The sequence below is a fragment of the Myotis brandtii genome, unplaced genomic scaffold, assembly GCF_000412655.1.
Source record: "Myotis brandtii unplaced genomic scaffold, ASM41265v1 scaffold63, whole genome shotgun sequence".
Taxonomy (NCBI): domain Eukaryota; kingdom Metazoa; phylum Chordata; class Mammalia; order Chiroptera; family Vespertilionidae; genus Myotis; species Myotis brandtii.
The window spans coordinates 1,148,740-1,172,537 of record NW_005370411.1 but is presented as its reverse complement, the minus strand read 5'-3'; the positions used below and the strand labels follow the sequence as shown (position 1 = coordinate 1,172,537).

At 38.4% G+C, this 23,798-nt stretch overlaps 1 protein-coding gene across 1 annotated transcript in view; it reads right to left on the bottom strand.

The window, feature by feature from the left end:
• LOC102255541 (ephrin type-A receptor 6) overlaps window positions 1-23,798 on the bottom strand; it is a 994,071-nt gene that overhangs the window by 142,898 nt on the left and 827,375 nt on the right. The window contains exon 13 of the mRNA XM_014528319.1: window positions 14,746-14,807. Within this exon, the coding sequence (XP_014383805.1) occupies window positions 14,746-14,807 (62 nt within the window). The remainder of the gene's footprint in view (window positions 1-14,745; window positions 14,808-23,798) is intronic.

The following is a 23,798-nucleotide window of genomic DNA, read 5'->3' as shown; positions in this document are numbered from 1 at the left end:
ATCATACTTACATATATTTAAATGTGTACTGTCACATTATTTTAAGAATAGGATTTGGCATTAAGCTGGCACGAGCGTGATAAATAATTACAATAGTCTGCATGAAGTTTCACATAGTTTTCTGAAAAATGCAATTAAAGGGATATAATTCAACCATAACCTTTATGTTTTAAAAGTAGGTATTGGTAGATAAATGCAACTTCACTTTTTTTTTACTGTTGAATAGAAAATGAATTAATTGTAGTTTAATTTTGCTCTTATATACCAGCATACAGAACTCTGTACAACACATTTTACAAGACAAGTGTGCTAATAAAATACAGCTCTCATTATTAATATATAACTAGCATAAGGTAAAATGCCATCTTTACTAGATTTATAATTTAAGTACATAAATATTTAAAAGGTCCCTTTAATTTTTTAAATTAATATTAGCTTTGCATTTGTTCAGGGAAACTCTTCAAATGACTCACATTACTTTTGAAATGATAATATGCACTTATATGTATTATTTAAATATTCATATTCGTGAGGTATAACTAGATTTTTCTAAATGGTGACAATTAAAATTATTTTTAGCCATTAGAAAAAAACATACCAGGAAGTAACAGAAAAACTAATTTAAAACTCTTAGTGACACCTTTTGAAATATGTAATAATAATAATAATAGTAATAGATTATTAGACCTTCATATATGCCAGACACTGTTCTAGGAATTTTAGGTCTATAAGTCATTTAATCTATAATAATAAAAGCATAATATACTAATTAGACCGGACAGCTGAACGACCTTCTGGACGTCATTTTGGAGGTCCTTCCGGACGAAGCTGTGGCGCTGAGGACAGAGGAAGAGGCGGTTAGGGACGATCAGGCAGGCAGGCGAGTGGTTAGGGGCGATGAGGCAGGCAGGCAAGTGGTTAGGGGCGATGAGACAGGCAGGCAAGCAGTTGGGGCAATGAGGCAGGCAGGCAGAGTGGTTAGGGGCGATCAGGCTGGCAGGTGAGTGGTTAGGGACGATGAAGCAGGCAGGCAAAGTGGTTAGGGGTGATGGGGCAGGCAGGCGAGCAGTTAGGGGGTGATCAGGCAGGCAGAAGAGTGGTTAGGGGCAATGTCAGCTGATGTCAGCATGACTAGTTAATTATGTCACTTTCTCCATGACCAAAGGTGGGGTCTAGCGTGAGTGCAGGAAGAGTGCACGTAACAAGTAAAAATGATTGGGCCAGCAGTCCAGAGAGCCCCTTCCTGGCCACTTAAGTTGCATGTCATTAAAACCTTGGTAAAGATTTTTAGTCGCCCTTTTTAGGACCCGGAAACAACTGTCGTCTTGGAGCAGAACCTGCTCCTGATGATCCTGCCTTGGATCATCTGACCAGCTACTTTTCTTTCTAACTTCAGCAATTATTCTGAACATTCATTAAAATTTGTCCTCAGACTCCCACATGTCCTGTCCTACTTCAGGTAGAAATGCAACATCATCAGGTATCATTTCCTTCAACTTAATACTTATTCCTCATAAACCTCCTAGATCCACACACACAGTCCCTTCAGCCTTAGAAGGTGTGCGCAGGCTTCTGCTACTCAAAGTCAATCCTCCACCAGGATCCTTGATTTTGTACCTTCCCATGTCCTGGGATATTTTGCCTTACCAATGTATTTTCTTTGATTCCTATTCCTCAGTGTATAAATTGTCTGAATATTTTTTTATCTTAAAAGATACCACTCAACATTGGCTGGTGTTACTCAATTGTTTGAACATCATCCTGTGCAATGAAAGATTGTTGGTTTGATTCCCGGTCAGGACACATGCCCATGTTGTGGGCTTGATACCCAGTCGGGGTGCATGCGGAAGGCAGCAACTCCTGTTTCTCTTTCACATCAATGTTTCTTTCTCTCCCTCCCTTCCTCTCTCTAAAATCCATAGATTTATAATTTAAGTACATAAATATTTAAAAGGTCCCTTTAATTTTTTAAATTAATATTAGCTTTGCATTTGTTCAGGGAAACTCTTCAAATGACTCACATTACTTTTGAAATGATAATATGCACTTATATGTATTATTTAAATATTCATATTCGTGAGGTATAACTAGATTTTTCTAAATGGTGACAATTAAAATTATTTTTAGCCATTAGAAAAAAACATACCAGGAAGTAACAGAAAAACTAATTTAAAACTCTTAGTGACACCTTTTGAAATATGTAATAATAATAATAATAGTAATAGATTATTAGACCTTCATATATGCCAGACACTGTTCTAGGAATTTTAGGTCTATAAGTCATTTAATCTATAATAATAAAAGCATAATATACTAATTAGACCGGACAGCTGAACGACCTTCTGGACGTCATTTTGGAGGTCCTTCCGGACGAAGCTGTGGCGCTGAGGACAGAGGAAGAGGCGGTTAGGGACGATCAGGCAGGCAGGCGAGTGGTTAGGGGCGATGAGGCAGGCAGGCAAGTGGTTAGGGGCGATGAGACAGGCAGGCAAGCAGTTGGGGCAATGAGGCAGGCAGGCAGAGTGGTTAGGGGCGATCAGGCTGGCAGGTGAGTGGTTAGGGACGATGAAGCAGGCAGGCAAAGTGGTTAGGGGTGATGGGGCAGGCAGGCGAGCAGTTAGGGGGTGATCAGGCAGGCAGAAGAGTGGTTAGGGGCAATGTCAGCTGATGTCAGCATGACTAGTTAATTATGTCACTTTCTCCATGACCAAAGGTGGGGTCTAGCGTGAGTGCAGGAAGAGTGCACGTAACAAGTAAAAATGATTGGGCCAGCAGTCCAGAGAGCCCCTTCCTGGCCACTTAAGTTGCATGTCATTAAAACCTTGGTAAAGATTTTTAGTCGCCCTTTTTAGGACCCGGAAACAACTGTCGTCTTGGAGCAGAACCTGCTCCTGATGATCCTGCCTTGGATCATCTGACCAGCTACTTTTCTTTCTAACTTCAGCAATTATTCTGAACATTCATTAAAATTTGTCCTCAGACTCCCACATGTCCTGTCCTACTTCAGGTAGAAATGCAACATCATCAGGTATCATTTCCTTCAACTTAATACTTATTCCTCATAAACCTCCTAGATCCACACACACAGTCCCTTCAGCCTTAGAAGGTGTGCGCAGGCTTCTGCTACTCAAAGTCAATCCTCCACCAGGATCCTTGATTTTGTACCTTCCCATGTCCTGGGATATTTTGCCTTACCAATGTATTTTCTTTGATTCCTATTCCTCAGTGTATAAATTGTCTGAATATTTTTTTATCTTAAAAGATACCACTCAACATTGGCTGGTGTTACTCAATTGTTTGAACATCATCCTGTGCAATGAAAGATTGTTGGTTTGATTCCCGGTCAGGACACATGCCCATGTTGTGGGCTTGATACCCAGTCGGGGTGCATGCGGAAGGCAGCAACTCCTGTTTCTCTTTCACATCAATGTTTCTTTCTCTCCCTCCCTTCCTCTCTCTAAAATCCATGAAAAATATTTTAAAAAGATACCATTGATTTTTTCTTTTATTGTCTACTAGCATCTGATTTCCTCTTGTCTTGCTGTCTCATCCACTTTTCCCCTAAAATGTCTCCACCTCCCACATCCTATGCATCTTCCATACTCATTTTGCCCTCTGCAATGTGGCTTCTGTCTGAAATCAACCATTAAAAGCACTCTTGAGATAACTGAGGACCCCGTAAGTGCTAAATCCCATGGATGCTTTCCAGTTTCTGTCTTTCAGAAGTTCTCTATTGCATTTGCTACAATTGCTTACTTGCTCCTGCCTGAAATGCCCTGTTCTCTCAGATGTGGGATTCCGTGTCCCCCTCTCTCCCTGCTCCTCTCTGACTTCTCATTCTTAGTTACCTTTGGGGATGCTGACCTGTTGCCACCTCAGGTTGACATGCCACAGAGTAAAAACCTTGCTCAACTCCTTTCCTTTTTCTACTTCTTCCTAGTAAATATCATGGTTTGGCTTTAATAACCACATTTATGTTACCGATTCCCAGATCTTTAACTTTAGTAAAGATTTTTCCACTGAGCTTCAGTTTTATATTCCGAATTGCTGTCTGAACATTTTTGCTGCATGTTCCGTGGGCGTCCCAAATGTAACATGACACAGATTAAACTCGTCATCGTCTCCCAACTGCCAGCCCTCCCTGCTCCTCCTCTGCATCTTCACCTCGGTTGGCAGCACCAGCTTCCACATGTTCTTTTTGCTCCCAAGCATCCTTTCTTGAGCTGTGGTTCCCTTAACTCAGTCTGATCTTGTTTGCTTTTGTTAATTTCTCCCTTTTTATATTTGTTATTTATGGATGACACTCCTTGCTCACTCATGTAATTAATGTATGCATATCTTTTCTCTCATGTCAAAGGATTTGAGATGGGAGCAAGAAGCTGCAGCAGAACAAAATATACCATCTTGAACTAAAACCACTGGTATTATATTTTTATATAACTGAATTTTATGCTATGATAAACAAATCTACATTCAACAAATGCTATAAAATAAAGGAATAATTTTGTATGGTTGACATACGATATCTCAAAGTTTCAAAATATTTTGTCTCTTTTTATAACTAATTGCTAGTTAATACTGTTATAAAAATGGGGCTTAAAAGATTAGGCACAAGCTGCTGTTAGGTGTCACTAAAAGTGTTTATGAAAACTGTATGTATAGAGGAGAAAGACCAACCAGGGATGAAGGTCAAGATTACACTTATTTTACACTAGGGATTAAGTGCAATTGGAAAAGTTAGGAAAATCTGCACACCAGTGAGGTCAGACTTTCCGGGCAGCCAGCTTGTTGTTCGAGTTTATTTTAAAACTAAAAGAAAAAACACACAGTGACATACCCACCGACACCCCTTCTCCACACACACAATTGCTCACAAACACACACACTTATCCAGACAATACATATCTGGAGAAATGCCCATAAGGATCCCAAACAGTATAAGATTTATGAATCCATTGCAATAGCGCAGGCAGCCACCACCACAGGCACTGGATTGTAATCTTGTGCTTAGTGTTGCTAACACTCCTTTTCGAAGAGTGTGGGGGACCAAAGGGACGCCCTCTGCCTCCAGGGCACAGAGTGCTGTTAGTGAGCCTGGGGGTCTTCCCTACGATGCAGTGCACTCAGCCACTTCCTTTTCTGTGTTCACAGAAGCTGTGATGATCAAATTCTACAAAAATAGTTTAAAAAATGTTTTTGCCTTTGAGAATCTGAGGGATATATACATATCTTTTATTTCTGCTTGCCATAGGGGATTAAGTGTCCGACAAAGTTTATAAAGCACTTTGAGGTTCTGGGATAAAAGAAATGATTACAAAGAAGTGTAAGAATCTTAAAGAAGGGTAAAAAGAGAGTATCTGGCACTCTTTCCCCCTTCATTTTTATTTTAATAGAAATTCTATGATCAGAGGGGACACATAGATGGGAGATGGCAGTGGACTTGTAAGAAGAAGTAATAAGTGATTTAATAAAAAGATAGAATTCATGATGTATTAGAACATGGCTTTTTGAGCCAGAGATTTGAGTTTGAATCCTCACTCTTTCCCATTTACAATGTGTCAGGTATTATTCTATAAACTTTAAAATAATCAACTACTATATGCTTATAACATTTGTATGAAGTAGATACTGTTAATATTCCTATTTTGCAGATGGGTAAACAGAAGCACAAAAAAGTTAGTCACTTGCTCAAGTCTTAAGGTCACACAACCGGCAAGCGGCAGAGCCAAGATAAGCTGAGAAAATGTATAATTCTCATAGTAGTATTAATGGTAGCTACCACCAATTGAAAAGTTACTCTTTCCCAGCCTCTATGGTGTCTTACATACATGGTGCATGAGAACGGGAAAATATTAGTTTTTAAATTTTAAATCATGAATTATACCACTCATAAATATGCAGTAGGATGTTTATAAGTAAATATTTAATTGATAATATATTATCTTTTCTTTATAACATATTTTAATTAATTCATGATTGGGCAGGATAAAAAGTATATCTGAAGCTAACGTTTCTTAATTTGCTTGTGGCAGTCATCTGATCCAATTTTCAGGAGCAATTTAGATTGGGCATTATTTGCTTTTATTATGTGTTACATTGTTTGCCTTTATATTCAGCTCTAGGATATAGCTGATACAGATATAAAAACCTCTCCCAAGCATCATTAGATAATAATACCTATCTGATAAAAATGAGTTTTTGAATAAATATAATGGAAAGACATAAGTATATCTGCATTTGAAGTACCATAGATGATCCTGATAACTTATTCCAAAATAGTTTGGCACATTTACAGGAGCAATGAATACAAGACATAACATTATTTTATAGCTGAAAATGGCTACAGAAAATACAAACAAACAAATAGCTCATGTCCCCACACACCTATGAATTTCATTTTGCATTGTGTGAGGAGTATTGCTCCGTAATAACTTGACAATTTTGCTGAATTTAGCTTCTGGCATTGAATGTGGACATCCAGTCACAGAATAAATGTGTCATCACTGCTAATATTGAGAGCGGTTGAAATAAGAGGGCATGGAATCAAGAAAAAAATACATGAAAATGAGATCAAGAGAGAAAGGTAAGATACACACAGAACTTGTCCAAATAACGTGGAGCAAAAAATGAACTGAAGAAACAATGCTTGAGACTGTTTATTCCCATGAAAATGAAGAAGAAAAATGATACAACACAGTACAAATAGCCAAACTACAGTCAGTTTATAAGTAAGAAAAATGGCTGTGTCTCTGTAGATAGATATGTTTTAATGAATACAGTGACATTCAAATATGTAACCTCTGCTGGAGATGAAAAACATTGACCCTAGTGATTATTTTTCATATTTTTTTTTTACTATTTTTTAAAAAATATTTTTTTAATGATTTCAGAGAGAAAGGGAGAGGAAGAGAGATAGAAATATCAATGATGAGAGAGAAACATTGATTGGCTGCCCCCTGCAAGCCCCTTATTGAGGATCGAGCTGAAATTCAGGCATGTGCCCTGACAAGGAATCAAACTGCAACCTCCTGGCTCATAGGTCGACGCTTAACCACTGAGCACACCAGCCAGACCCCCCCCCCCTTTTTACACTTAAAACCTATAGAATTTTATTAACCAATGTTACTCTAATAAATTCAACAAAAATTAAAAACAACTTGATACTGATACCTTGCATTTAACTCATAAGATCTATTTCTTTCTTTGGACATCCAGAAATGTAGGTAATTCTTTGCCTACCCTAGATTCATGAACATATTGTCCTATTTTTTCCCCTTAAAGCTTTTCTTTTTTTTAAAATTTAAATGCTTTATTGTTTAAAGTATTACATGACTCTCCTTTTTCCCCCATTGATGTCTCCCCTGCCGCTCCCACTCGCCAGCATATGCCCTCACCCCGCTACTGTCTGTGTCCATTGGTTATGCTCATATGCATGCATACAAGTCCTTTGGTTGATCTCTTACCCCCTTACCCACTCCTCCCCCGTACGGTACTCCCCCCCGCCCCACTGCTTTTCCTTATAGGTTGGACAGGCTGTTTGATGCTTCTATATCTCTGGTTCTATTTTTGTTCTTCAGTTTATGTTGTTCATTATATTCCACATATGAGATCATGTGATATTTATCTTTCTCTGACTGGCTTATTCGCTTAGCATAATGCTCTCTAGTTCCATCCATGCTGTTGCAAATCGTAAGAATTCCTTTTTTTTTGCGGACCACCAGTGGTTCGTGAGGTCCGAAAGGTTGGTGACCACTGCCGCAGTGCAGATGGGCAATTAGGCTGTTTCCAAATGTCAGCTATTGTAAATTGTGCTGCTATGGTCATAGGAGTGCATCTATCCTTTCTGAATGGTGTTTCTGTTTCTTGGGAATATTCCTAGAAGTGGGATTATTGGGTCAAATGGGAGTGCCATTTTTAATTTCTTGAGGAAATGCCATACTGTTCTCCACAGTGGCTTCACCAGTCTGCATTCCCACCAGCAGTGCACGAGGGTTCCTTTTTCTCCGCATCCTCTCCAGCACTTGTTGTTTGTTGATTTGTTGATGATAGCCATTCTGACAGGTGTGAGATGGTACCTCATTGTTGTTTTGATTTGCATCTTTCAGATGATTAGTGACTTTGAGCATGTTTTCATATGTCTCTTGACTTGTCCTCTTTCCCATTTTTTGGTCCTTTGCCCATTTTTTGATTGAATTGTTTATCTTCTTTTTGTTAAGTTGTATGAGTTCTCTATAAATTTTGGAGATTAAACCCTTATCAGAGTTAACATTGGCAAATATGTTCTCCCATGCAGTGGGCTTTCTTGTTGTTTTGTTGATGGTTCCTTTTGCTGTGAAGAAGGTTTTTATTTTGATGTAGTTGCATTTGTTTATTTTCTCCTTCGTTTCCATTGCCCTTGGAGCTGTATCAGTTAAGATATTGCTATGACAAGTGTCTGCTATTTTGCTGCCTATGGATTCTTCTAAGATTTTTGTGGTTTTCCATCTTACGTTTAAGTCCATTACCATTTTGAGTTTATTTTTGAGTATGGCGTAAGATGGTGGTCTAGTTTCATTTTTTTTGCATGTATCTGTCCAATTTTCTCAACACCATTTATTGAAGAGACTGTCTTGACTCCATTGTATGCTCTTGCCTCCTTTATCAAATGGTAATTGAGCATAATGGCTTGGGTCGATTTCTGGAATATCTGTCCTGTTCCATTGATCTATATGCCTGTTCTTGTGCCAGTACCAGGCTGTTAGATTACAGTGGCTTTGTGGTATAACATGATATCTGGTATTGTGATTCCACCAACTTTGTTCTTCTTTCTCAAGATTGCTGCAGCTAATCAGGGTCTTTTTTTTTCCCAGATGAATATTTGTTTGGAGAGTTTGTTCTAGATCTTTGAAGTTTGCCATTGGTATTTTAATGGGGATTGCATTGAATCTATAGATTGCTTTGGGTAGTATTGGACATTTTAATGATGTTGATTCTACCAATTCATGAACATGGTATATTCTTCCATTTGTTTATGTCTTCCCCTATCTCTTTTTTTCAGCATCCTATAATTTTCTGAGTACAGGTCCTTTACCTCCTTGGTTAGATTTATGCCTAGGTATCCTAATTTTTTGTTACAATGGTAAATGGGATTGGTTTTTCAGTTTCTGTTTCTGTGAGTTCATTATTGGTGTATAAAAAAGACATAGATTTCTGGGTGTTAATTTTGTATCCTCCTACATTGCTGAATTCATTTATTAATTCTAGTAGTTTTTTGATGGAGTCTTTAGGGTTTTTTATGTATAATATCATGTCATCTGCAAATAATGACAACTTTACTTCTTCTTTTCCAATTTGGATGCCTTTTATTTCTTCTTCTTGTCTGATCACTATGGCTAGTACTTCCAATACTATGTCAAACAGGATCGGGCATCCCTGTCTTGTTCCTGTTCTTATGGGAAATGATTTTAGTTTTTGCCCATTGAGTATGATGTTCACTGTAGTTTTGTCATATAAGGATTTTATTATGTTGAGGTATGATCCCTCTATTCCCACTTTGCTGAGAGTTTTTATCAGGAAAGAGTGTTGGATTTTGTCAAATGCCTTTTCTGCATCAATTGATATGATTTTGTGACTTTTGTCTCTTGATTTGCTTATATGATGTATCATGTTTATTGATTTGGGGATATTGTACCAGCCTTGCATCCCTGGAATAAATCCCACTTGGTCATGGTGTATGATATTTCTAATGTAATGCTGGATCCAATTTGCTAGAATTTTGTTGAGGATTTTAGCATCTATGTTCATCAGGGATATTGGCCTGTACTTCTCTTTCTTTGTAGTGTCTTTATCTGGTTTTAGGATTAGGGTAATGTTGGCTTCATAGAAAGAGCTTGGAAGTGTGCCTTCCTCTTGAATTATTTGGAATAGTCTGAGAAGGATCGGTTTTAGTTCTTCTTTGAATGTTTGATAAAACTCCCCTGTGAAGCCGTCTGGCCTAGGGCTTTTGTTTGCTGGAAGTTTTTTGATTACTGCTTTAATTTCATCGGTAGTATCAGGCTATTCAGGTTTTTTGATTCTTTCGGATTGAGTTTTAGAAGCTTGTATTTTTCTAGGAAAATGTTCATTTTGTCAAGGGTGTCCAGTTTGTTGGAGTATAGTTGTTCATAGTATTTTTTTTTTTTTTTTTACAATCCTTTGTATGTCTGTGGGTCGGTTGTTACATCACTTCTTTCATTTCTGATTTTGTTTATTTGGGTCCTCTCTCTTTGTTTCTCTTGGTGAGCCTGGCTAGAGATTCATCAATGTTGTTTATCCCTTCAAAGAACCAGCTCTTGGTTTTATTGGTCATTTGTATTGTTTTTTTGGTCTGTCATTTATTTCCACTCTGATCTTTATTATTTTCTTCCTTCTGCTTACTCTGGGTTTTTCTTAAGGCTCTTTTTATTTTATTTAATTAATTAATTTATTTTACTATTAATGAATTTGTTTGTTGTATATGATAGCTTTTTAAATGTTAAAGATATTATAAAATATAACTTCACAGTGCTGTCTCAGCTGTTATTCTGTACCACTACAGGCACACCTTATTTTATTAGGCTTCACAGATACTGCTTTTTATAAATTGAAGGTCTGTGGCAACCCTTAGATGAGCAGGTCTATCAGTGCCATTTTTTCAGCAGCATTTACTCATTTTGTGTCTCTGTGTCACACATTGGTAAATCTTGCAATATTTCAAACATTTTCATTATTATTATATTTGTCATGGTGATTTGTGATCCGCGATCTTTGATGTTACTATTGTATTGTTTTGGGGTGTCATGACAAGTGAATGTAATCAATAAATGTGCGTGTTCTTACTGCTCCATTGACCAACTATATCTCTCTCTCTCTCCCTCGCTCCTTCTCTCCCTCTCTCTCTCTCTTTGTCTTTCCTTGGGCTTCCCTATTCCTTTTAACACAACAATATTTAAATTAGGTCAATCAATAACCCTCAATGGCTTCTTAAGTGTTCAAGTGAAAGGAAGAGTCTCTCACTTTAAATCAAAAGCTAGAAATGAGTAAGTTTAGTGAGGAAGGCATGTCAAAAGTGGAGACAGGCTGAAAGCTAGGCCTCTTGTGCCAGTTACGCAAGTTGTGAATATAAATGAAAAGTTCTTGAAGGAAACTGAAAGTGCCACTCCATTGAACACATGAATAATCATTAAGTGATACAGCCTGATTGCTGAAATGGAGAAGGTTAGTGGACTGGACAAAAGATCAAACCAGCTACCACATTCCCTTTAACCAAGAGAGGCGAGGAAGCTGTAAAAGAAAAGCCTGAAGCTAGTAGAGGTCAGTTCATGAGGTTTAAACTGTCATCACAACGAAAGTGCAGTGCTGATGCAGAAGCTGCAGAAAGTTATGTAGAAAATCTAGCTGAGATTATTACTGAAGATGGCCACACTAAACAACAGTTAACCTTCTACAACTTTCATAGCTAGAGAAGTCAATACCTGTCTTCACAGCATCAAAGGACAGACGGAGTCTCTGGTTAGGGGCTAATGCCCTGGCGACTTTAAGCTGAAGCCAGTGCTCATATACCATGCCATAAATCCTATGGTGGTTAAGAATCATGCTAAATCTTCCCTGACTGTGCTTTACAAATGGAACAACAAAGCCTGGAAGAGAGCACATCTGTTTACGACATGGTTTACTGAATATTTTAAGTCTACTATCAAAACCTACTGCTCAGAAAAAAAGATTTCTTTTAAAATATTATTGCTCATTGACAAAATACCTGGTGACCTAAGAGCTCTGATGAAGATGTACAATGAGATTAATATTTTTTTCTTGCCTGCTAACACAACATCCATTCTGCAGCCCATGGTTCAAGTCTTATTATGTAAGAAATACATATATGGCTACTAGAGGCCCAGTGCAGAGATTTGTGAACCAGTGGGGTCCCTCAGCCTGGCCTGCGCCCTCTTGCAATCTGGGTAGTAGTGCGTGAAGTGGCAGGCAGCCAGGGAGGAGCCTGAGCTCCAGCTGGGTGCTGCGCTGCTCCCGCTTATCCTGGCGCCGTACCTGCCACCGCCTACGCTTGGTAGCGCTGCCGCGGATGTGGGAGAGGCTTGTGCTGCTGCAGCTGTGCTTGCCAGCTGTGAGCCTGGCATCTGGTGCCCGTTGGTCACCTGAGCGGCGCTCCCACTGTGGGAGCGCACTGACCACCTGGGGGCAGCTACTGCGTTGAGTGTCTGCACCCTGGTGGTCAGTGTGCATCATAGTGACTGGTTGACTGGTTATTCGGTCGTTTGGTCGCTTAGGCTTTTATATATAGAGACTAGAGGCCCGGTGCACGAAATTCGTGCATGGGGGGGGGGAGGGTCCCCTCAGCCCAGCCTCCACCCTCTCCAATCCAGGACTCCTCGAGGGATGTCCGACTGCCGGTTTAGGCCCGATTCCCAGTCGGGCATCCCTCTCACAATCCTGGACCGCTGGCTCCTAACTGCTCATCTGCCTGCCTGCCTGCCTGATAGCCCCTCACTACCCCCCTGCTGGCCTGATCACCCCTAACTGCCTCTACCTGCTAGCCTGATCGCCCCCAACTGCCCCCCCCTCTGCTGGCCTGGTCGCCCCACGCAGCCTGCTGCTCGGTCATTTGGTCACCCCTCACTAAAACCCCTGGCCGGCCTGGTTGCCCCACTCAGCCTGCTGCTCAGTCGTCCGTTTGGTTGCAATGGTTGCTTAGGCTTTTATATAGATAGATAGCTGCCATAGATAGTGATTCCTCTGATGAATTGGGACAAAGTCAATTGAAAAGCTTCTGGAAAGGATTAACTATTCCAGATGTCATTAACATCATTCATGATGCATGGGAAGACATCAAAATATCAACATGACAGGAATTAGGAAGACGTTTATTCCAACCCTCATGGATGGAATTCAAGAGTTCAGTGAAAGAAGTAACTGCAGGTGTGGTGGAAATAGTAAGGGAGCTAGAATCAGAAGTGGAGCCTAAAGATGTGACTGAATTGCTGCAATCTCAAGATAAAACTTTAATGGAGGGGGAGTTGCTTCTTATAGGTGAGCAAAGAAAGTGGTTCTTGAGATGAAATTTACTTTGGGTGAAGATGCTGTGACGGTTGTTGAAATGGCAACAAAGGGCTTATAATAGTACATAAACTTAGTTGATAAAGCAGTTGACAAGGTTTGAGAGGATTGGCTCTGATTTTGAAAGAAGTTCCACTGTGTGTAAAATTCTATCAAACAGCATCATATGCTACAGAGAAATCATGTGTGAAAGGAAGAGTCAATAGTTGTGGCAATCTTTATTGCTGTGTTATCTTAAGAAATTGTCACAGTCACCCCAACCTTCAGCAATCACCACCTGATTAGTCAGCAGCCATCAACATTGAGGCAAGAACCTCCACCAACAAAAAGATTAGGATGCTTAAGGCTCAGATGATGGTTAGCATTTTTAAGCCATAAAGTATTTTTAAATTAAGGTATGTACATTGTTTTTATAAACAATAATATTGCACACTTAATAGACTACGGTATAGTGTAAGAACTTTTATATGCACTCGGGAACCAAAAGTTTGTGTGATTTACTTTATTGTGATATTTGCTTTATTATGATGGTCTGGAACCAAATCCACAATATCTCCTGGGTATGCATGTGTGTAAAACAAAAGATTTTTAAAATATACCATCCTATATAATAAAAGGCTAATATGCAAATTGACTGAACAGTGGGACGACTGGTCGCTATGACACTCACTGACCACCATGGGGCAGATGCTCAATGCAGGAGCTGCACCCTGGTGGTCAGTGCACCCCCACACGGAACCAAATCCACAATATCTCCTGGGTATGCATGTGTGTAAAACAAAAGATTTTTAAAATATACCATCCTATATAATAAAAGGCTAATATGCAAATTGACTGAACAGTGGGACGACTGGTCGCTATGACACTCACTGACCACCATGGGGCAGATGCTCAATGCAGGAGCCGCACCCTGGTGGTCAGTGCACCCCCACACAGGGAGCACTGCTCAATCAGAAGCCAGGCTCACGGCTGGTGAGTGTAGTGGCAGTGGCAGGAGCCTCTCCTGCCTCTGTGGCAGGCGGACATCCCCTGAGGGGTCCCAGACTGCGAGAGGGTACAGGCCAGGCTAAGGGACCCCCCTCCCCCAGTGCATGAATATCGGGTACCGGGCCTCTAGTACTGTTAAGAAAAAGCCAGTTTAAAAAAGTACTTTAAATTTTTTTGTTCCAGAACAAATCTCTGCTATTTTTTTATTCTTTTTTATTTTGCTTTCTGAATAGTCAGCCAAATGAAATTGAGAGGAACAAAATTGATTAAACCAGTTTTCTGAAATCAGTTCGAGTCATTGTTGATCAATAAACATTAATTAAGGGGTTCAGCATTACAGATAATGCATAAAACATACTAAATAGTTAAGTGTGATAATGAGAAATGAATGGCTATATGAAGTAACTAAATTTCATTGAATTTCTTTCTTTATAACATTATTTGAAATATATATTAGCATGGCAAATGAATTTATAAGAGAAATAAATTATATTATTATGTGTATATACTGCCCATTTAATAACACTCTAATATATCACAGTATGAGAGAAATGCACCCTAGAGAAAATGCTGCTATTCTTCATAGAAAAATCCATGAGTCACATTATGCAACAATTAATTGATGATAAATGATTTAATTCTAGAACTCAGAATAGCTTATTTAAATGCCATCAGAAAAAAACCCCTTACCCGCAAAAAGGAGTCTAGGGATCCATTCTCCATATATTCCACCACAATCATAACTGGCCGGCCTGCAAATAGAGCAAGGGAACACACAGGATTAGAGCAATCACAGAAATATGTGCTGCAGTTAGAGATTTCCAGCTGCGGCAGCTAAATTATTTGTATTTTATTAATAGGAATTTCATTTTCCAACATGCTTCTATAAAAGTACTCATACTACACACCTCTCCATTTCTTTATAGCATTATTTGAGTTCATAAAAGGAACATGAATTACAATATGAATTACAAAAGAATTAAGCACTTCCTTTTCTAAAGCCCTGCAATCACTCGTTTGTTTAGATTACGTTCTTTTTGTCTTGAGCTTTTCCTTAAAAGATAATCAACAAGCTGAAGTCAGGGTTTGAATAGTTACTATAGCTGCTTTGGTAACAGTGCTACAACTTCTATAGTGGTGCAGTAATCATGGCTGAATTACATCAGACTGAGCATTTCCGAAATATTCCTAAGGCAAAGCAGAAAAGAGAAATTCATAAATTCTCTTTAAGAAATGATAAACCATCGGTCATAGTCTGTTTTTAAAGGCTTTTAAGTAGAAAAATGCCAGTAGATTGATGAATGTTACCAAGTTGGTGGGATCTGTAATAATTCTTGATCATCTCTTTATTGGACATAGATTAGATCAACAGAACAATGATGGCAGTACATGAAAAATAAGTAACTCTGATTTCGTAGTCTAGTGCAGAAGCTAAAATCAGAAACTGAACATCATTTCTTTTATATTATATCTATTTGCAACTGTTACAGTTCCTAATACCTCTATTAGGTAGCATATTTGACATAAGTAACTTTGATTTGTTTCAAAGAAAATAATCTATTTGTTCTGCTCAATTTCCCGAGTTTAAAAGATAAACTCATTTCAAATGAAGGGAAAATGTTATTTACCTGAAACAAACATGTATGACATATTTACTTTTTACTTCTATATTTCTTGCTTCTCATTGGAATTTTTAGCAATTTAATCTGCACTGTGCACAGAGTTTTTCCTTATGAGTATAAAGATCCGGGAAGAAATTATGTGTACCAAACATGGAAAAATTAGGGCTCATGTAATCATGGAAAATTAAGTCTCATGTTGTAAGTCATGTCCTTTTTACAAGTCTAAGCCTTGTGGGTTAGAAAGGGTGATAGTAACAAATTAGTACAATGTCTGCAAATGCTAGATTTTTACAGTTGAATCTGTATTTTAAAGAAAGATGTGCTAAAGGTTAAATGTAATAATAAAGTTCCCAATTTATCATGCATAGAATTAGAACCCAAAGAAGACATCCATTTTGTTGGATCTCTATAATGTTCCCTAAAGTCATTAATTTCACCCAAATACAGATAAAGAACTTTATCAGAAAATATTGAGGTCAAATGAACTGTCAGCACTATTATAATCAGTGACCTAGAAAATCAGGTTTTAAATCTGAAAGTTTGTAATGAATTTTTTAATTTGACTATTGATTTGAAAGAGCTTAGAGACAAGGAGCCTGATGTAAATAAACACTTGGTTAGCAAGGTAGGGAAAAATAAAAGGTCATCTTACTATCCTACTATCCTAATAAAAGGGTAATTTGCAAATTAACTGTCACTCCGTCATAAAGATGGCAGCGCCCATAGCCACAAGATGGCGGTGCCCAGTCCTCTCAGCCCTGCCGGAGTCCCCCAGTCCCAGGGGGCGGGGGGCGGCTGGTTAGAGTGGCCAGCATGAGCGGCCAGGCAGAATGCTTGCTTTGAGGCCCTGCCCAAGCCATGGTGGAGGCTTGAGTGGAGCCAGGGGGCCCTGCCCAAGCCACGGTGGAGGCTTGAGTGGAGCCGGGGGGCCCTGCCCAAGGGGGGTTGTGCCAGCCGTAGCTTGCCAGCAGTCTTGCCTCTGCGCATGAGCTGCAGGGGAAACACCTTTTCTGACAGCTCATTGGCTAAGCTCCCTGTATGCCACTGGCAATGTTCTTGGTAACTTGGGTAATAAGAATCCAAGAAGGTGATCTAGGGTTTTTCTACCTCACTCCTGGAGTAAAAAACGAGGTCCACTGCTGGAAGGGCTAAGAAATGTCATATCCTGCCCTAGCCGGTTTGGCTCAGTGGATAGAGCCTTGGCCTGTGGACCGCAGGGTCGGGTTCAATTCTGATCAAGGGCATGTACCTAGGTTGCAGGTTCCTCCCTTGCCAGGGCCCAGGTCAGGGCTCATGCAGGAGGCAACCAATCGAAGTGTCCCTCTCACATTGATGTTTCTCTTTGTCTTTCCCTCTCTCTTCCATGCTCTCTAAAAATCAATGGAAAAATATCCTCAGGTGAGGAGAAAAGAAAGGAAAGGAAAGGAAAGGAAAAAGGGAAGGAGGAAGGAAGGAAGAAAGAAAGAAAGAAAGAAAGAAAGAAAGAAAGAAGGAAGGAAAGAAGGAAGGAAAAGAAAAGAAAGAAAGGAAAGAAATGTCATATCCTATGAAAGACACATCTTGAAAATGCCTAAAGAAAGTTGTCATTTTTTCATGGTGAAGGAACTGGAGTCTGTGTTGATGAAAACACCTTGGCAGCTGTGGCAGCCAGCAGTGGCAGCAGCAGTGGGGTGATGGGGCTGGCACCTTCTCCTGATCAGCCCGGTCGCCTTCCGCAGAGGGAGGCCACTCTCTGAGTGGGCCTAAGCCATCAGTAGGACATCCCCTGAGGGCTCCTGAACTGTGAGAGGGGGCGGGCTGGGCTGAGGGCCCCCCCCCCCCGCCCCAGTGCACGAATTATGTGCACTGGGCCTCTTGTATAAATATAAAAATTCTGAGACCAATATACCAGTTTGATGTATAATATATAATAGATTATGGATGTTAAGAGGAAATGTTGGGTTACTACAATGACTACCTGAGTTCTTCTGCACATAGTCACAATATTTCAATCTACCTTGACCATATTTAACTTTTTAAAAATAAAATTTAAAAAATATTTATCCTCTCCCTAAGAATGTCAGTCTTATTAGAATAAAAAGAGTTTGCAAGCACTTCACTTATATTGATACATGCTATTATTATCCCTATTCCACAGATAAGAAAATTGAGGGATAGAAAGTTAAATTGCTTGCCTAAAGTCAAACAGCTAGTAAATGGTAGTATCAGGCAGTCAGTCTCAGAACTTAAGCTCTTACCCTTCATGCCATGGTGCCTCTCAGACACTGTTTATAGATCAAAGATGTAAGCCTCTGTTAGCCAATCCTCATCTCTCCTAACCAGCCTTTTCGTTTCCTGATCCATCAGTTGTCATTACCACCTATACTTGTTCATTTCTGTCTCCTTCTGCCTTTCCTTTTGGTATTCCCCTGCCAGGATTACCTCCCAACTTGCTTCTCTCTCTAAACATCTCACCTCACAGCTCCCCAGATTGTATACACTGCACCTGTTCCTTGAGAGTCTCCCACAGTGATATTTCCTATAGCTGCATTCCCATCACAACTTTGTCTGCATTCTGACATGTGCCTGGTTTTATATTAGGTTGCTTTTCTTTATCTTCCCATAGATGCTTTGTATCCTTATTCACTGGGTTTCTCAAGGCCACCTCCCATGCAGCTGAGAAGAGTAGGTGCTTCATAGAAACAAGTTGATTTTTCTCATCAATTTCACAATTCCTGAGAAAGTAACCCTGAAGTATTTCAGCAAGATTTTGATCTACATGGATACAAAGTACTTTGAAATTAGTTCTATCTATAACTTCTTGGGAGATACTTCATGCAATCCTAAAATTCATCAGTGACAAGTTCAATCTTCTCATTAAAGATAATAAAGAATCCAGTGAAGACTCCCTAGGTTTCTCGTGAATTATACGTTTCACACCTGAACTGCATCTTTTGTATTTTGTCCAGTAGCATCAACTGACAGCAGCTGTTGTTAAACTAAGGCATTTTTTAGAATACTGTTTGTTTCCTAGTGTTTTCTATAGGGAAGTTAGTTACACTATGAAGGTTACAAGCAACTTTACAGTTCATGGTTACACTTTATAATCAAGAAAATAGATAAGTCTAAGGGAAATTAAGGAAATTAGGACAGTATTCTTCAATACCTGATCAGGTGAGAGAAGTCATTGGTGACAGTATTTTTGTCTTATTTTTTAATATGTAAAAAATATATATTGCATTGTTTTTGGAAAATACATTTAGAGGTGATTAATTCTCTTTTTATATTTTAAAGATATTTCACTTTTTTCTTTTTTACAATTTTAGCCACTTATTCCAAGTGCCTTACATCACAGAATCAAATTAGTACTTGCATTGTACTGAAATCAATGAACAGATCCCAGGATTCTTGAGTCAGTCAAATCTCAAAATTCACAGATGTTTTTAGAAGCCTCATCAGTTTGATTTAAGAGATTTTCAAAAATATTTCTACAAGTCACACAAAAAGTGATTTTTTTGTTTTTTCTTCATAAATAGCCCAGGGATGGTTATAGATATTTTAAACAGTATTGGAATCAATACCCTATAAGAAATCACTTATTTATATTCTGAACACAATGGATCATAAGATTCCATGTCATTTTTTTCTGTTGTAGAGAACAATGGTTTTCTTTAATTGGAACTTTTATGAACTACTACGGTAACTAATAAATCTTTTTCAAATTGGCAGCTTCCCAGTGCTGAAGCTGATTTAATGTAGGTGGTGTTAAGAAACCATGTGATGATGAGACTATAATTTCTTGTGCTATTGTTAAAGAAAACAAAAGAAAGGCATTTTTTAAAAAAAATCTTGGGGAAAATATTTTCTGAGTGAATTATTTTTTTTTCTTTTTTGCTTTAGCGATGATTTGTGAAAGAAGGGGATTACCGAGATTTAACATTTTCATAGAAATAATGAGTTTGTACTGAATGTAGTATTCTGTATCAGCTTGGCAGTTTCTAATGTGCAGTCAGTAATATCAAGAATCAACAATCCAAAAACTCTATTACAGATTTACATCAATTCTAGTTTATTTAACATTATATCATGTATATATTTTGTCTACCAGGTAATAAAATTTGTGATAATAACTTGGATTGTCAGATTGCCTGCATTCCCTCCTCCAAGTTGCAATTCAGTACTTTTAAAGCCAGTTATTTAATCTATTTCTACCTCCCCTGTTTCTGCTGTAGAGATAGAAAATTACAATCTCAAATGGATTGGATAATAAATGAAAAAAATTTCTTACCCCTTTAAGGCACTCAAAAGATATGGGTGACATACATTTGCCCCAAATTATAATATAATAGACAATTGTTTTAGTTCACAAGATAAGTACTAAAACTGGGGAATTATTTTCTCTTATACTTTTGCCTGGTATCAGATCATGTCCCAAATGAATCTTTTCTTCAGTGAGTTCAATGCAAACTTTTAATATTTCTCCAGATCGACACAGACAATAGTGTGGCAAAGGCTTGGGAGCGGTGAGTGCAGGGAGGAGGGGGGCCAATGGAGGGAAAAACACACAAAAACCCCCAAAGCAGATATCTGTAATACTTTCAACAACAAAGATAAACTTAAAAAATAAAATATTTTAAATACTAAAACAAACAAACAAATAAATAAGTTTCTTTTCCTCCTATATTCCCATTTTGATTAAAACATTACCATCCATCTACCCAGGTTTGAAACCCTATTGTAATACTGAACTTCTCACTCTATCAAACCCCTGTTAGTCCATAAGTTATTAAGTTGTGCTAAAATCTATGGAAAATTATCACTGCCTATATTCTGCCTTTGTGGTTTTTTTTGCTTGACTTATTACAATAACAGTTTACTAGTTGTTCTTGCTAATGCTTGTACAACCCTTATTTTGAACATTCAGTGATATATCAAATATATATATTTTGAATGCCTACTATGTATCATTTCTGGTTTCTGGAGAAACATCCTCAAGCAATACAAGATCCCTGCTCTCATGGAGTGCATGGTGGAAAGAGGGATAAAATAAGAAAACAGTTAATTACTCTTCCTTTAAAGACCGTTTTTCTTATTGTATTTTTTGCTGCAGGATTCAAGTCTAAACTGCTTGGCAATTAAATTCCTTCACAATCTCTCTTTTACCTTTGCTTCTAGTGTCATCTTTTACCTCCCCCTATTCTCCTAACTCCTATTTTTTAAATTCTCTAGGTAACTCATATTTCCCTAAATATCACTTTACTTGTACCGTCCTCTCTTCTTTGGAAGACTGCCTTCTCAACGTCTCCCCTTGGTAAAATCATATGCTTATAAAAAAGCGCAGCTTCAAACCATCTCCATTGTCAATTCTCCCATGAATACTTTCCATTTAGAAAGACTTGATTGTTTACTTTCTCCTCCCTTTACATCTTAACCAAACAATTTCATAACACTGACAGCACGGTGTTGATGTGAAGCAGGGAGGTGTCTGCCTCCCACTCTAAAGTGCTGTTGAGGTCAGACTGGTGCTTTATTCTCCTCTGTAAGTTCACCAGTGAGCACAGAGCTAGTCACAGAGTAGGTCGTCAATTATATTTTTTTGAATGAAATACCAGAAGAAACACATACATAAAAGTGTCCTCCAAGAATAATTAGACCAAGAAAGAGATACTGAAATAATTGAGTGACAAATTAATAAATTCTAAATTATTTGCATTGTGAAATATATGGTTTTGGAGAAAAAGCAGAATTCAGATTTTAGTTCTGATGCCTATTAGCTGCATGACCTTGGTCAAGTTATTTTAGCTCTCTCAGTCTTTGCATGTATAAAATGAAGATACTATTAAATACTGCATATGAAATTTTAAAGGCTTAGTGAGAAAGCGTGTAATTAGTACAGTGTCTGGCAATAGTTGGCTGAACTTTTAGTCAGAAATGTTGCTGTACTTTTACTTTCTTTCCCTTGTATGCACCATTATCTGCTTCCTCTTATTATTATATTTGTTTACTCTGCAGAAAAAATAGTTTCATACAAATGAATCATTTCCATATTTTACTATAGTATGGATGGACATGCACATTCTTTTATATCTTATGTAGCAAAGTAAAAATGACTGCTAGTTATATTTTAGATGATACAGTAAATTCCAGGTTTTAGCACTGAAATTCTCATGTCCCAAACAAACTGGGTGGTCGGTTCCCTTATTCCTTGTATACTCAGTGCAGTTAGTTGTGGGATTGGAGTCAGATAGCAGGATATTGAAGATTTTTTTCCACGTTGGGCAAGTGAACTCAGTTATCTTCTCACTGCCTCAGTCTCCCCATTTGCATGCTATATATTCCTCATTTGTATATTTGTATATTGCATATTTTAATAACATACATAATAACAGAAGGTGAATTAACACCTCCTTCATTGCCTGAGGTATGAGATTAAGTGAGATGTTTTAAAATACAGAGAATAAATAGTACCTGATACTAAATATTAAATCACCCAATAACAGCTTAAAGAATGAATAGATAAATGGGAATGTTACACCTTACTTTGCTGAATCCTAAGCTAAAAAGTGTCTTTCAGAGTTAAAAAGGTTCATTACTAAAAATGACTAAGGTCAATATATTTAGGAGCTTTTAAAAAATAATATATTTTTGTTGATTTCAGAGAGGAAAGGAGAGGGGGAGAGAGACAGAAACATAATTGATGAGAGAGAATCACTGACTGGCTGCCTCCTACACTCCCCAGTTCAAGCCTGTAACCTGGGGCATATGCCCCCACTGGGAATCAAACTGTGACCTCCTAGTTCATAGGTCGATGTTCAACCACTGAGCTGTGCCGGCCAGGCCTTTAGGAGAGTTTTTTTGATGATCTTAAAGGTCATGTTAAATCCTATACACCTGAAATTAACAGGTTTGAAATTGTTTTAATGAACAAGATGGTTTTCCTTTGTGTAAAATAATCAAAATGCATATTTTATTACTATAAATAACATACTATAATACACAGTTTTTAAGGAAGCTGGTTCTTATTTTTATCTAACAAGCTATATTGTGTCTTCTATACCCTATGTATAGATTTGTACCTGTAACAACAGGTTTTAGGATAAATCTGGAACTGATTTTAACTGTAGAGCTATTCGAAGCCCCTAAATCTATATAACTATGTTGATTTGATTCTCTTAACTTCTTTATTTTGCTTTTTTTAAACTTAAAGGATTATTCAAATGTCCTTAGAGAAATGCTGAAGAATATTTTATTTGGTGATAAAACAGCTTAGCAGAAGTTAGGAGGAGTGATTTGCATTATGAAAATACTAGCGTTTCTTACTCTAGATTTGTTCTAGACAGTAAATAGCAGGTGTGAGGCTAACAAAACCAAACATGATTTTCCTGCCAGTTCCAGAGAGCAGTAGCATACCATGTGCATCTGTTACTTCAGGAATATTCAGTACTGTCTTTCTTCTTACTGGAAACTACCATCTGGGCAAAAGATTTCTTCTTATTAGAAGTGTCTCATTGAAAAAGAAAATCATTGCTAGGGATGCCTGATGTTGGAATGTGTCTTCACTATAAGACACTAATCCTATTGCAAAATTTTAATAACATATGCATCTTTAAAAATGGCTTTCTTGATCTTGTACTACATCCATTTTTATAAAAGTAATATAATTATAATGATAAAATTAAAAACATATTTTGAAGTTATTTGACTTATGACTTTTTGCTTTCCAATTATTATTAAAGATACTAGAGGCCCAGTGCACAAAAATTTGTGCACTTGGGGGGGTCCCTCAGCCTGGCCTGTGCCCTCTCACAGTCTGGGACCCCTCAGGGATGACCACCTGCTGGCTTAGGCCTGCTCCCTGGGGGGATTGGGCCTAAGATGGCAATCAGACATCCCTCTGGCAGCCCGGCAGCCCTCGGGGGATGTCCATTTGCCAGTGGAGAGCAGACCTAAGCTGCAGTCAGACATGCTTAGCGCTGCTGAGGAGGCAGGAGAAGCTCCAGCCACCACCGCTGTGCTGGCAGCCATCAGGCTGGCTTGTAGCTGGGCAGAGCTCCCCCTGTGGGAGCTCACTGATCACTAGGGGACAGCTCCTGCATTGAGCATCTGCCTCCTGGTGGTCAGTGTGTGTCATAGTGACCAGTC